The 13632-nt window shown below is 43.2% G+C and overlaps 1 protein-coding gene across 4 annotated transcripts; it reads left to right on the forward strand.

Annotated features, from left to right (window-relative positions):
- Positions 1–2267: 2267 nt before the first annotated feature.
- LOC108175588 (putative G antigen family E member 3) lies at positions 2268–12304 on the forward strand. Of its 4 annotated transcripts, none has more exons than XM_070067284.1 (5): positions 2268–2563; positions 3447–3534; positions 3992–4100; positions 8385–8507; positions 10952–12304. In XM_070067284.1, exons 2-4 carry the CDS (start codon positions 3451–3453, stop codon positions 8483–8485), a joined length of 294 nt encoding a protein of 97 aa, XP_069923385.1. In that variant the 5' UTR covers positions 2268–2563; positions 3447–3450; the 3' UTR covers positions 8486–8507; positions 10952–12304. The 4 variants fall into 4 exon arrangements, with proteins under 4 accessions (XP_069923385.1, XP_069923384.1, XP_069923383.1 ...); XM_070067283.1 differs by having other exon boundaries at positions 2277–2559; positions 10952–12301; XM_070067282.1 differs by lacking the exon at positions 2268–2563 and having other exon boundaries at positions 2577–3534.
- Positions 12305–13632: the final 1328 nt, after the last annotated feature.

A 13632-nucleotide genomic window follows, 5' to 3' on the forward strand; every position in this document is an offset into this window, starting at 1 on the left:
GTAATGAACATTTCCTGATCCGAGACATTACTTCATGGTTGTAGGCCTGGCAGTTCTTTCTTCTATCTGTTTGTACAATATAAACTAGGGTACTGTGAAGTACAGTCTCCCCACTGTGCTGTGCAACACTAGGAACTTATTCTGTTTTTCTGATTCTAATTTGGAACCCATTGATCCAAATTCCTTCCAGTCCTGTCTGTCACTCACACCCTATAGTAATCACTATTCAAAGTCCGGTTGACTTTTCACAATCCAGGTATAAACTTTAAAAAGCTGGGCCGGCGCCGCGGCTCACTAGGCTAATCCTCCGCATTGCGGTGCCGGCACACCGGGTTCTAGTACCGGTCGGGGCGCCGGATTCTGTCCCGGTTGCCCATCTTCCAGGCCAGCTCTCTGCTGTAGCCAGGGAGTGCAGTGGAGGATGGCCCAAGTGCTTGGGCCCTGCACCCCATGGGAGACCAGGAGAAGCACCTGGCTCCTGCCTTTGGATCAGCGCGGTGTGCCGGCCGCAGTGCGCCGGCCGCGGCGGCCATTGGAGGGTGAACCAACGGCAAAGGAAGACCTTTCTCTCTGTCTCTCTCTCTCACTGTCCACTCTGCCTGTCAAAAAAAAAAAGAAAAAAGAAAAAAAAACGTTAAAAAGCCGGACTTGACAGAATCTACTGGAGTCGCACAAAAAATGTAGCTTAATTTATTTGTAAAAACCTATTTGATCACGGAGGCACCAAGCCTGATTTTCCATATCACATACTGTTTCCCACACTAAAGTGCTAAGATGTATCAGGGTGTTCATTAATGCTTGTGGAAACTCTCCATCATATATTATTTTCACTTTTCCACACTTTTAGAAATGAACTTGAACAGAAGTCACGGATCCATCCTAATGGCTGCATAAAAAATAGCTTATAGCTCCTTGCTTCATCAAATAACTACAAATACAGGAAACTCTTGTTTCTGAAAGTAAAGTTTGCAAAAAAGGAAAACCACCTTGTTTATTCCAGCACCTCCTTGAAATATATATATGCACTGCTGAATAAAAAGTCAAATGAGGTTTTTCAACCTGCAAAGTATTTGATTAGCTTTTCTTAAAATGCTTACCTTGCTCACAAATAGCCAAACAGCGTATATTCTCACTCCCATTGGAAGCTACACAAGTGGATCTCACAGAAACAGAAGGTAGAGCGCAGGTCACCAGAGGGTGGAGATGGTAGGAGAAAGGGCATAGAGGATGGACAATGAATGCCACAACACAGTTAGAAAGGAAGACTAAGTTCTACTCTTCTGTAGTACTCTACATAGCTCTATAGTTAGCAGTCCTGGAATGGAAAATGTACAGTGCTAAAGGAAAAGGTGCAGAACGTGCACAACCCAAAGTAATAATAAATTCCTGAGGTGATGCTAATGCTAATTACCTGAATGGGATTATTACACATTGTGGACATTTCTAGAAAAAGGAAAAGCACAGCGTATCCATTGGCTATGGACAATCACTACTACACGTCAATTAAAATTTCTAAAACTTACAGTCTTTGTGTATGTCCATGAATCCTAAAATATCACACCACCAATTGTGTCCAATTCTAAGTGAATTGTGCCCCACCTTGATAAAAATGCTTTACACAAGACCTCAGAATAAGTACCAACATTCGGAAGGCCTTTCCGCTTCTGAGATGCTAGTGACCCTGTGGAGGGAGAGCGTTGGGTAATACTGCCAGCTTTGCCCTGCGGACAGGACAGGTGACTGATGCTCAGGAAGCACTGCGTATGATGAGCATAACCACTGCTGCTATCCATCTTGTGACAATAGGCTGTGCCTACATCCTAGGACCTCTATCGGATAGTTCTGAACCTTGCGTGGACCAGACCAGTCGTATTCAGGCAGGTGAGCTACCGGCCTACAGATGTTAATGGAAAAAACGTAACTCAGAAGCCAGAGAAACCCAAGTGTTTGCAAGCATGATGAAAGCAACAAAAGCAAAACGGCCACAGGTGGGGCAGAAAATTACTGGAGAAAGCCGACATAAAAATAGACTAACATTTTATATTTACTTATTAATTTGAAAACCCGAGTTGGAGAGCGAGAGAGCGAGAGAGGGAGAGAGGGAGAGAGGGGGAGAGGGGGACAAAGCGATCGTCCATCCTCTGGGTCGCTCCCCAAGCGGCGGCAGGAGCCAGAAGCCATGCGCGTCATCCGGGTCTCCCACAAACTGGCATCCTGTCACCAGCGGCAGCTGCACTAGCCCCAGCGCTGACATATTTAAAAGCTACTTCTGTCACAGCAGGTCTATTTGAGATGTTTTTTCCCAAAGGAGAACCCAGGGCTCTCCTGGAAGAATCAGACTGTTGGAGGAAACAGTGGGGAGCAATTCCTTGGTAGCTGAGGACTGCTGAGGCTTCCGAGTGTAAGTCCCGCCCACGAGCGTCCTGACTGGCGCAGGGTCACACTGCTGCACACGTCCCCTGCTGCGCACGAGCCTTCGCGTTGGCGTGCTCTGTGCACATCCGCGCCGCGGGCGCCATTTTCCCGCTGTGTTCTGTCTTGCTGCCTGCCTGAGACACAGTGAGTAGGTAGCCGCTGTCTGATCAGTTCACGTGTGAGTGAGTATGAGAAGACGCCAAGCGTCTTCGCGGGATTGGGCGATGAGGTGCGGGGACTGAGAACAAGAAGGACTTCAAGGACGTCGGCCTGCGCACAGATGGCGCTGCCACCATGTTTGTTACATTCCGGCTGGGGCCAGGACAAGGGCGGAAGGTTTGCCTGGAGGGCAGTGGGGCAGGTGAAGACAGGGCAAGGGTTGAGGCTGCTGTTGGAGAGATCTGTGTCCCAGAGGATCCCGGTATGGCTCACAGGGGGCAGATCACAAGTCCTCAGAGGAAACCAGACGTAAGGCTGGGCAGATGTTAAGGGAAGGACATAGAGAGTGGGGACACCGAGGTGGTGACAGCATCTCCAAAATCCGTAAAGCGCAGGCCCAGATGCCCAGGGAGAGGCGTCCCTATCGCCCTCTATCCCAGCTTCTCACTTTGGCCTGGTCGGTGCAGAAACACCACGAGAAGGAGGGATGGAGCTGTGCATCTCAACGAAAACTATTTGGGATCACAAATTGGCCTCGTTAGTGCGGTTGTGACAAATAGGATAGTCACTCGAGTTTTCATGGTGTAGCAGATTTCCCAAGAATGTCTCCATACGGGACATCCAGTGATGCGACAGATAGCATCAGCTAGGACCTCTGTCTTGTCCTTACGCCTTTCTGTGTCAGACTTGTCCGAGGAAGTGCTGTTACCAAGGATCAGAAAGGGTGGATATGCATGCATATCCAGGGACATTTTTGAAAGTTATCTCAACATATTTAAAAGTTACAAATTGACGTTTGGCCATGCAAATGTTCAAATACTGCAGTTCTCTTAAATGCATTCTCCAAATCACAATATTCTGCTTTCGTTGAGAAACATGAGTGGCACAAGAGCAACATCTAGAGCTATGGGAGGAGGAAATGCAGAAGAAAGTTTCCAAGAGCAAATTGAACCTGTGGAGGTGAGTGCTTCAATGTGTAATGTTTTCTGTTAGCAAGTTTATCTTTGGGAAAGTCTTACTGAGTAGCAAAATACACTGATAAAGGTCTTCTGCGTTGATGACGGCTGTCACTTGGTGTCGCAAAGGAAACATTCACCCAGGACAATTACATCTGCTGTATTCCTCATGGATGCTCTTTATGTTCCCATGGGATGTAGTCAGTGATTTCACTCTCACGCTTACTCACAGTAGAGAGCACACGTGCATCCCAGCACAGAAAAAAATAACTCCCACGCGCATTGGAGGTAACTCTTCTGGGAGACACCTCTCAGGGGGAGGACTAATTTTATTCAGAATAAGGATGTAGGATCATGTTGAAGAAATTTCTCAAATGATTATTATGCATACATATGTGTTATAGATGGTTATCACATGTGTTTCCACAAGACTGTTTATTTCTATAATTTCAACCTAATAGCCCCAGCAATCTGGTGCTGAAGTACTTCAACTGGAGGAGCCAGCAGTTGAAAATCAGGAGATTCCAGTTGATCAAGATATAGAAGAGGAGGGAGAACCTGAGGCTGAAGGTAAAGGGAAGGAGAACGAAAAGGCCTTTTGAGGGTGAGGGATATGCATGTCTCATTTATTATGGCACAGGAGGAAATAACACTAACATTACAAAGGTATCTCAAACAGTTCCTGCATATTAGGTGGAAAGTTGAAGAATATACATTACAGCTTTGTGCTTTCCTCATTATAAGACTTCTTTTTAAAATTTTTAGATATTTGGGATTGAGTCAGGCTGGGAGCCAGGAACCCCATCCAGATCTCCCACATTGCTGGCAGGAATCCAAGCATTTGGGTCATCATCAGCTGCTTTCTTGGCACAATAGCAGGAACCTAGATCTGAAACTAAGCAGCCAGGACTTGAATCAACACTCTAACGTGAAGTGCCATTGTTGCAAGTGGTGGTTTATCCCACAGTGTCACGCCAGTCCCTTTTCCTGAACGGCTTTGAAGTTATTTCAAGTTACTATGATTTTTAAAGGCGTTTTAAAGCCACACAAATTCTTGTGGGATTGGATCAATGCAACTTTCATCACATTGCTATGTGCCGAATTATTTCTTTGCGAGTAGTAGTCTCAACCTAAGCATTTGCATATTTCATGGTATACTTTTTTGTTTTGTTTTTTTAGCAATTCGCTGTCTTTCCAAATGTGACTGCCAACAATGCCCATTCATTTCTTTACACCCCACTTTCTATTCTCGCTGTAAGATAGTAGTTTTTCCATGAGTCACAAATAATTTTGCTCTTATATTTGGTACTTTCTTCCACATGGGTTTCGTTCATGAAATGTGAAATAAGTACCTAATATGCCTTTCTTTTCACAAAATAAGTGTTGCTTACCCTGGGAAGGGGTGAGTGTCATGATTATATTTAGCATAGACCTACAAATCCACTCATCAAATCTTACAGCAAAAAAGTGTATGTCATTTATAATTCAGATTCCATGCATGGTGTAGATTTCAGATGTCTGAGAAAGTTAACGTTGACTCCTCTTAGTACACTATGGCCTTGGAGGAGTAGATGCAGTGTGTTTTGTTCTGCCTTTCTTTGTTTAAAATATGGCTTTATAATACAGGAAAGCAAGGAAGGCAAAGTCCAATCCTAGTTGCTGCCCATATTGCAAAAATAAGTGCTGTCTCTCTGAATTATAATCTAGCTCTTGCATATTCGTTCATTTGTATTTCAGGTTTTGGAAATCTACATTTATACAAAAGTTGACAATTGTCATAAAATCTCCCAGAGTTTTCATCTAGAGTCACAAAGTGTCATGCTCCAGGCCCTGTGGGTTTCCTGCTTCCATTCTCTCCACACCTACAATTTGTCTCCCTTCTGCCCTGATTAGAAGCATATATTAACATGACTATATACTTATTAATATTATTTTTGTTCTGATGCAAACCCACTTATATTAATTTTCAGGTAGTATGAAACATCATTACCCTGTGTGTGTGCAAATCCAAGGGATAAAGTCATTCTTTTTGAAAATCAGTGTATAATTCTATAATTCAGGAAATTTAATTGTTCAATAATGCAATTGTTTAAGATGCAGTCTACATTCAAATTTCCCTATCTGTCCCAGTAATTTCCTTTGTACATATTTTTGTCATCCAGAGTCTAATCCATTGCATTTGATTCTAGTGTAAAGTTTGTCCCATTTAATCTGCGTGAACTTCTCTATCCCTATCATTCATGACAGTGGCATCTTAATTACTTTATTAATTGTTTATTTTCAATTATTCTTGATTGTGCATATTTATGGGGTACCCTCTGATACATGGATACAAGTATTCAATGGATGTTGATAAAGTAAGGTTATGTAACATTTCCCTCTCTTTAAATAGTGTTCTATTTTTCTGATTTGCACCTGATGGCTCCACATATCTACGGGTTACAATGTGACATTTCAAATGTACACCATGTGTACCAGTCAGACAAAGCAATGGATTTTAGTCTGTCCCTGTCATCATTCTATGCTTGGAGCCATGGAGGGCCTCTTCTCTATCTATTCACAGGCTGTAGGACAGGCTATTCTTAGTTACAGTCATCCCACTGTGCAGTAAAACACTAGAGTGCATTCCTTCTCTGTCTCTTGGTACGAGTTATCAGATGCCCCGGCATTCACAATCTCCTATAAATCAGTATTTTACAACATTCAGGTCGAAATTATTTGTGGCTTCCACATGTGAGCTAATACATGGGATGATTGCTTTTTGTGTCTGGCTTTTCTTGAATTGGCAATCTCACTCTTCCATATTTTCTTATGCATATATTAGGATAACATTGTTTTATCGCTGAATAAAATTCCATTGTGTATACAGACCACATTTCCTGTATCCGTTCATCTGTTGATGGGCATCTATGTTGCTTCCATTCCTTAGTTCTTGCAGATAGCATGGTAGAAAAACCGGTGAATGCAGGTATCTTCTTTGCTACACTGATTTCATTCCCAGCCCCTCTGATATACAGTGTCTGCATTCTAACTTGTGGCTGAACAGCTACACCAAGCACCTGTGCCAATGGAGGCATCCTTAAAGAGATTAATCTTTTATTAACATATGTTCTCATGCCATACTTACTGGTTTCTACTCATGCCATATTACATGTCAGGTACTTGGAATCTAAATACTCTCCAGAAATTTAATTTTAGTCTTGGTCTCACATTCTTATTGGATCGGACAGACCCAAAATAATAATGATTTGGTACTTCGAGTATAACATCAAGTCGGAGTAATGGAAAGTAGTTTGAGGGAAATCGTGACTGGAGAAAAAGCATAACAATGGGGACATATGACTTCCCCTTGCGTTTTGGCAACAGAATCTTGAAATAAGGATTCTGGGATCTTACGCATCCCATTTACCTGCAGGTTTGATTTCACAACACTGGCAGAATGTATTTTACCATTTTATTTTTCACATTTCATGTCTTACTGCTTAACTATATTTTCATTCTATTTCTTTATTTCAAAGTCAGAGTTACACAAGAGAAAGAAGGAGAGGCAGAGAGAGAGAGAGAGAGAGAGAGACAGAGAGAGTCTTCCATCCACTGGTTCACTCCCCAGTTGGGCGCAACGGCCTGAGCTGTGCTGATCCTAAGCCAGGAGCCAGGAGTTTCCTCCAGGTCTCCCATGCAGGTGCAGGGGCCCAAGGACTTGGGTCATCTTCTACAGCTTTCCTAGGCCATAGCAGAGAGCTGGATCGGAAGTGGAGCAGCCGGGACTCGAACCAGCACCAATATGGGATGCCAGCACTGCACACAGCGGCTTTACCTGCTATACCACAGCACGGGCCCTAATCTTTCATCCTTTATTTTTTGTATTTTAGGTATACAACATTATTTGTTGATAAATATATGTAAGTGATCCCAAAGAACTACTATCAATCTCTTCATATGCTCTCTCCTAAAATGTTTCTATCAGTAAACTTAAAGTTGTAGTAATTTATTGTTAATTAGTACACACGTTGGATTTGTATCTCTAGTATTATTTAACCTGCAACTTTTTACCTTGCATGTACATTTCCCAATTCACTATCCAACACTCCTGGTAGCCAACATTCTACTCTGTTTCCATGTATTCATTTTCAGAGTCCCCACCTCAGTGAGATTCTGCAGTATTTTTCTTTCTGCCTATGGCTTATTTCAGTTAGCATCATGTCTTCCAGGATCTTCCATGTTGACACAAATGATAAGATCTTCTTCATAAAGTATCAGTAATATTAGATTTTGCGCCCCCAAACACACACAGAGAGACACAGAGAGAGGGACAGAGATAAAGCACAATTAGATTTTTCCGCTCATTTGTTTAAACACGTTTCATTCTCCGTGGTCCTGTGTTCACAGGAAAGCACAACCTTGTCCATAGCTAGAGCGAGGTGATTCTGGATCCATTCCATTGGCTTCAAGCAGTGAAAGTTTGGGGTGCTGTGTATGCAGACAGACTAGTTAAATTAAGAATTTGAACATTTGAATTAGTTGACTTGGGTGAGTGGGGAAGGAAAGGAAGTACACACGTTCCCATTCAGATTCACACAGGTCTCTTGTTTGTGCACCCCATTGGCTTCAGATGCACTCTATCTAGAAGGCCAGTCTCTACTTCATCTGGGAAATGCTGTGGTTAAATACTTTCCAGTGAGAAACATTAACTAGAGTGTTCATGCCTGCGTGCAGTACATTGGGTAATGGGGTATGTGCTCCTGATCTGGGTATGGATTTTTTTGTTGTTGCTGAAATCCTGGACATAAGGAAAGAAAAGTCGTCGATTCTGCCATCTTGTTATTGTCTCTCGGTAACCTTTTTATCTCTAAGGGCCCCACGTGGAACCAGATGTCCAGGAAAATCTTCAGCTTGACCCTGGAGATGTATATGAAAATGGTCCTGAATTCAATGAGACAGCACCTCACAACTAGAGCACTACAGTGCCAGAGGCAGGTATGTAATTCATTAAGGTGCAACATTATATGTCTTTGTTTTTCATGATATTAAACCATTTATAATACCTTAGAGATAACATTAATTCTACTTTAATAACAGTGTTCACATAAAAAGACCCTTGGATGACTAGTCAGCCTTTAGAAGACTGTCACCCTGACATGTTTTCAGATAACTGAAACAAACTGGGTCCAAGCCATATTGAAGTGAAATGTATGAAAATATTTTCTTACTTAGCAGTATAAGCCTTCTAACCAACAGCTAATGCTTTTCACACCCTGTTATAATTTATGTTTCTATGAAAAACATAATGCATTTTTTGTTATTTGAAGCTCCTGGCTCCTGGGATTGGATCCACCCAGCTCCAGCTGTTGCTGCCATTTGGGGAGTGAACCAGGGATGAAAGACCTTTCTCTGTCTCTCACTCTCTCCCTGTAACACTACCTTTCAAATAAAAAAAAAATCTTAAAAAACAAAAGGATATGCGTGTATGTGTGTGTGTGTATGTATATATACATATATATAGAGAGAGAGAGAGATAGAGAGAGAGGAGAGAGAGAGGTCATCCATCATCTGCTCACTCACTCCCCTAATGCCCACAACAGATATGTCTAGGACTGGCACTCATTTGGGATTTTCCATGGGGGTGTCGAGGACCCAGGCACTTTAGCTGTATCATCTGTTGTATCCAGGGTTCACAATATCAGGAAGTTTGTTCAGAAGTGCAATCAGAACCCAAACCCAGGAACTCTAGTGCAGTGTGTCAATGTCCCAAATAGCGTCCTAGCCACTGTGCCAAATGTCCATCCACTTTATAAAAACTTATTTTTTATGTATGAAGCAGAGATACACAGGAAGAGAGAGTCAGGGAGAGGGAGAGGAGAGGGAGATGGGGGAGGGGGAGAGAAACCGGGAGGGGAAGAGTTAAAGGGCAGTTTTAACACTACTTCCAGGAGCCTACTGAAATTGACAGAAAGGAAGTCTTGCAAAGTTCATATACATGAAATATGTATGATAAAAAGACAAATGTTAAATAAAGAGGTATTAAAACATGACCACACAATATGGATATTAGTAATAAGAGCCACAGAGTTAATAAATCAAAGGGAAACGGAAGGGAAAACTTAATAAAGACAAGTGCTACATTAGTAAATGGAGATGTAATCCAATGAATAAACTAAAGGTACTTGTCTTTCTATAGTAATATAATATAACAGTAGTTTCTATATTCCTGAAGAAAATGGAAAAAGCCAGCAATGAGTGTGGAAAAGAGATTAATAGATATTGAATATGTTATATAATTAAGAGTAAATATGTTCTTGAAATGTGACTTTTCTAGAATGGGTATAAAATGTGACTGATTTTTGTGTATTGCTTTTGCATCTTGCATCTTTATTGGATTTGTTTATCAGTTGTAATAGTTCCTTGGTACAGTCTTTGGGTGCCTCTGTATATAGAATCATGTCATCTGCTAACAGGAATAACTTGGTTTGTTCCTTTCCTGTTTGTATATCTTTTATTTGCTCATGTTGCCTAATGGCTCTGGGTAAAACTTCCAGTATTTATGTTATAACAGCAGTGAGAGTGAATCCTTGCTTGGTTTCAGATCTTACATGAAAAGCTTTCAGGTTTTCCCCATTCAGTATTATATTTGGTGTGGTTTTGTCATGTACAGCCTTTATTATCTTGAAGAGTTTTCTTTCTATGGTATTTTGCCCAAGGTTTTTGTTTTTATTATCATGAATGGATGTTGAATTTTACTGAATGCTTTTTCTGTGTCTATAGTGATGACCATATGATGTTTATCTTCCTTCTGTTTTTTTTTTTTTTTGTATTTTGTTTTTCTGTTTTTGTTTGTTTGTTTGTTTGTTTTGGACAGGCAGAGTGGACAGTGAGCGAGAGAGACAGAGAGAAAGGTCTCCCTTCTGCCGTTGGTTCACCCTCCAATGGCCGCTGCGGCCAGCGCCCTGCGGCCGGCGCATCGCGCTGATCCGAGGGCAGGAGCCAGGTACTTCTCCTGGTCTCCCATGGGGTGCAGGGCCCAAGCACTTGAGCCATCCTCCACTGCACTCCCTGGCCACGGCAGAGAGCTGGCCTGGAAGATGGGCAACCGGGACAGAATCTGGCACCCCAACCGGGACTAGAACCCGGTGTGCCGGCACCGCAAGGTGGAGGATTAGCCTAGTGAGCCGCGGCGCCAGCCTCTTCCTCCTGTTGATGTGCTATAGTATGCCTATAGATTTACAAATGCTGAACCATGCTGCAATCCCTGAGAAAAATCTCAATTGTCCATTATGAATGAGTTTTTCTGTGTGTTGTTGGATTCAGTTTGCTAGTGTTTTCTTTACAATTTACACATTTATGTTCATTGGGGATATTTATCTATAGTGTTCTTTATTTGTTTCTTTTTTTTTTTTTTATCCATGTCTGACTCTGGATTCAAGATACTTCTGGTGTTGGAGAATGAGTTTGGATGGATTTGCTCCCTTCTGATATTTGAGAACAGGTTGAGAAGGATTGGTGTTCTTCCTTAAAAGTTCGATGGACTTCAGCATTGGTCCGTAGATTTTCTTTGCTGGCGACTTTTCATTACTGAGCTACTGGTGTTTTCATGTTTTCTGTGTCTTCATGGTTCAGTTTTGGTAAGTTATGGATATCCAGAAATTAATTCATCTCTATTTTAGGTTTTCCAATTTGTAGGTGTATGGTTGTTTATAGTAGTCCCAAATAGCCGTTTGTATTTCTGTGATATCATTTGCAACATATCCTATTCTGTGATTTTACGGAGAAAGTATTTAATATGCTAGAAATCATACATTATTTATCAAATCCCAGTAGTACCAGAATCTAAACATCACAGGCACCATGGATTTTTCCATGTGGACAAGTTGTCGATCAAACACAGTTCCATTTATTAACAAATGCTTGGCTTTTCCAGGTGTCTCACTCTGCTTCTCATTTCTGTCTCCATTCCATTCTCTGTTCGTTTCATCATTTCCTTTCTTGTCTCAAACGGTGAGACTTGGCATATGTATCATCACAGTTTGATGGCAAAAATGATGGTGATAGCAGAAAATTTGTGTGACAGTGTAATTCACTATACAAACATGAATGCTTTCAAATTTAAAAGGAAGTGTTATTCATATGTACAGGTGGAATAAATGTGAAAACTGGAAACAAATGATTACACTTGCTTCTAAAAGAAACATTAAATGTAAAGAAATATTTTTGCACATCTGCCCAATCAAGGAGAAAACAAATGCAATACTGACTTTTCGTTGCATTTCACTTAGGCAGTTCCAATGTGACGACATTAACAGTTGTATCAGTGTTGTGTTCAGAATATGATTTCAAACCAAAACATCAATCTTCAAAAAAGTATACATTTGCTGTTGGTAGGGAGAGATGGCACCACACACACAGGCAGAGAGAGAGGCAGGCAGCTAGAGCCAGACCGAGCCAGTGAACTTGCTTCCATTGGTTCACTTCCCAGATGTCTGCAACAGCGGGGCTGTCTCAGGCTGAAACAAGGAGCCAGGAAATCCATCCGAGTTTCCTGCGTGGATGTCAGGAACCCAATTACCATTCCGATGACACGGGGGGTGTCAGGGCAGTCCAGGCTGTGCCGGTGACATGGGCGGTGTCAGGGCATCCTAGGCTGTGCCAGTGACACAGGTGGTGGCCGGGCACTCTAGGCTGTGCAGTCTGCAGAGTGGAGCTTCAGGGCAGGCCTGTGGCTGGTTCCCTTGGGGCCCTGCATTTCCTAAGATGGTTCCCCTGCACAGCCCGGCCCGTCTTATAAAGAACTCAGGGGGATCCCGAGAGGAAACAGCGAAACCTGGAAGCTGGAGGCAGCCTCTCTGCCCACCTTTGTCCAGGTCGGTGCAGTGATTCTACTGTCCTAAGGGCAGCGGACATACTCCCCACGCAGTTTGGAAAAGCCGCTGCAGCGCAGCTCAGACGCCCCCGTCCATCCCATGTGCCCACTCCCTCTCGGCACCAGGCCCACGGGCCACCTGCTCAGTGACACCAGGCCCATTGGTTCCCCTGAAGATTGAGGCTGCAGTCGCTCCCCAGCCCCGTCCAGGAGGACGTGTGCACAGGTGCGCAGGAGCACCAGTCACCTGCTCTCGGGTCTCCACTTTACCAGGGCCCGATCAGATGAGGGTGACCGGTCCTGGAGCCACCATGGTGCCAACGCTTGGGTGGCCACTCACATCTGGTGAGGTGGTGCAGTGTCCCTGGAGGAGAGCGGCGGAAGCCCCATTCTGTTCCCAGTTTGCTGAGAATATTTATCTTGAGTACTGCTAACTTTCATCAGTCACTTGTAGTGTGACTGCTAGGATGATCTTAGACCTTCTTCCACCGTGAATCCATAAAGTTGGTGTATTACACTGGTACGATTCTATGTTTATTCACTTATTTCTAATTATGTGAGGGGAGGGAGGGAGAGGAGAGGAGAGAGGAGGAGCCATCGCATCTTCCACCACTGGTTCATACTCTAAATGCCTACAGCAGCCAAGTTTGGATGAGACAAAGCCAGGAACCAGGAATTCAATTTATGTCCCCCATGTGGGTGGCAGTGACCCAAGCACTTCAGGCATCATCCCATCCCTTTCTAACAGTACTGCAAACACTGCCCACTTTAGGCCGAGACATCCTTTCCCAGACTCCTGTTAGCATCAGGAGTCACAGGCTGTGATACCCTCATCCAGGAAAAGGAGACCCTCAGATATGGTCAGATGAAGAAACTATGGAACAGGCAAAGACAGCAATTCCCATGAAAGTCAGACTTAAAGATCCACAGGTTTTCCACATGAGAAACAATATCCTGTCTGTCCGGAGGTACAAGAGGCTCAGAACCCAGCATTCAGGGCCTCCTCGATCACGGAGTACTGAAGGAATGTGTTAGCCCCTACAATTCACCCATTAGGGTATCAAAAAGGGTCCAGGACAAAGGAGGATTGTTGAAGACCTTGGGCTCAGAGTGTGGTGCTCCTCTGTGAGCACTCACTCAGGCCAAACAGAACTAACCACCAACTCCATTGTGTGTGGTGACCCTCAGTCACCAGGGCATGTGGAAAGGGCTAATGGACTCTTTAAACAACACCTACTTAAGCTAACT

The sequence above is a fragment of the Oryctolagus cuniculus genome, chromosome X, assembly GCF_964237555.1.
Source record: "Oryctolagus cuniculus chromosome X, mOryCun1.1, whole genome shotgun sequence".
NCBI lineage: Eukaryota > Metazoa > Chordata > Mammalia > Lagomorpha > Leporidae > Oryctolagus > Oryctolagus cuniculus.

Excerpts from the sequence above, each read along its gene's own strand:
- LOC108175588 (XM_070067282.1), top strand. The coding sequence starts at position 3,409 with ATGCATTCTCCAAATCACAATATTCTGCTTTCGTTGAGAAACATGAGT. Across the intron at positions 3,535-3,991 it reads AGCAAATTGAACCTGTGGAG|CCCCAGCAATCTGGTGCTGA; the intron begins GTGAGTGCTTCA and ends TCAACCTAATAG. Across the intron at positions 4,101-8,384 it reads GGGAGAACCTGAGGCTGAAG|GGCCCCACGTGGAACCAGAT; the intron begins GTAAAGGGAAGG and ends TTTATCTCTAAG.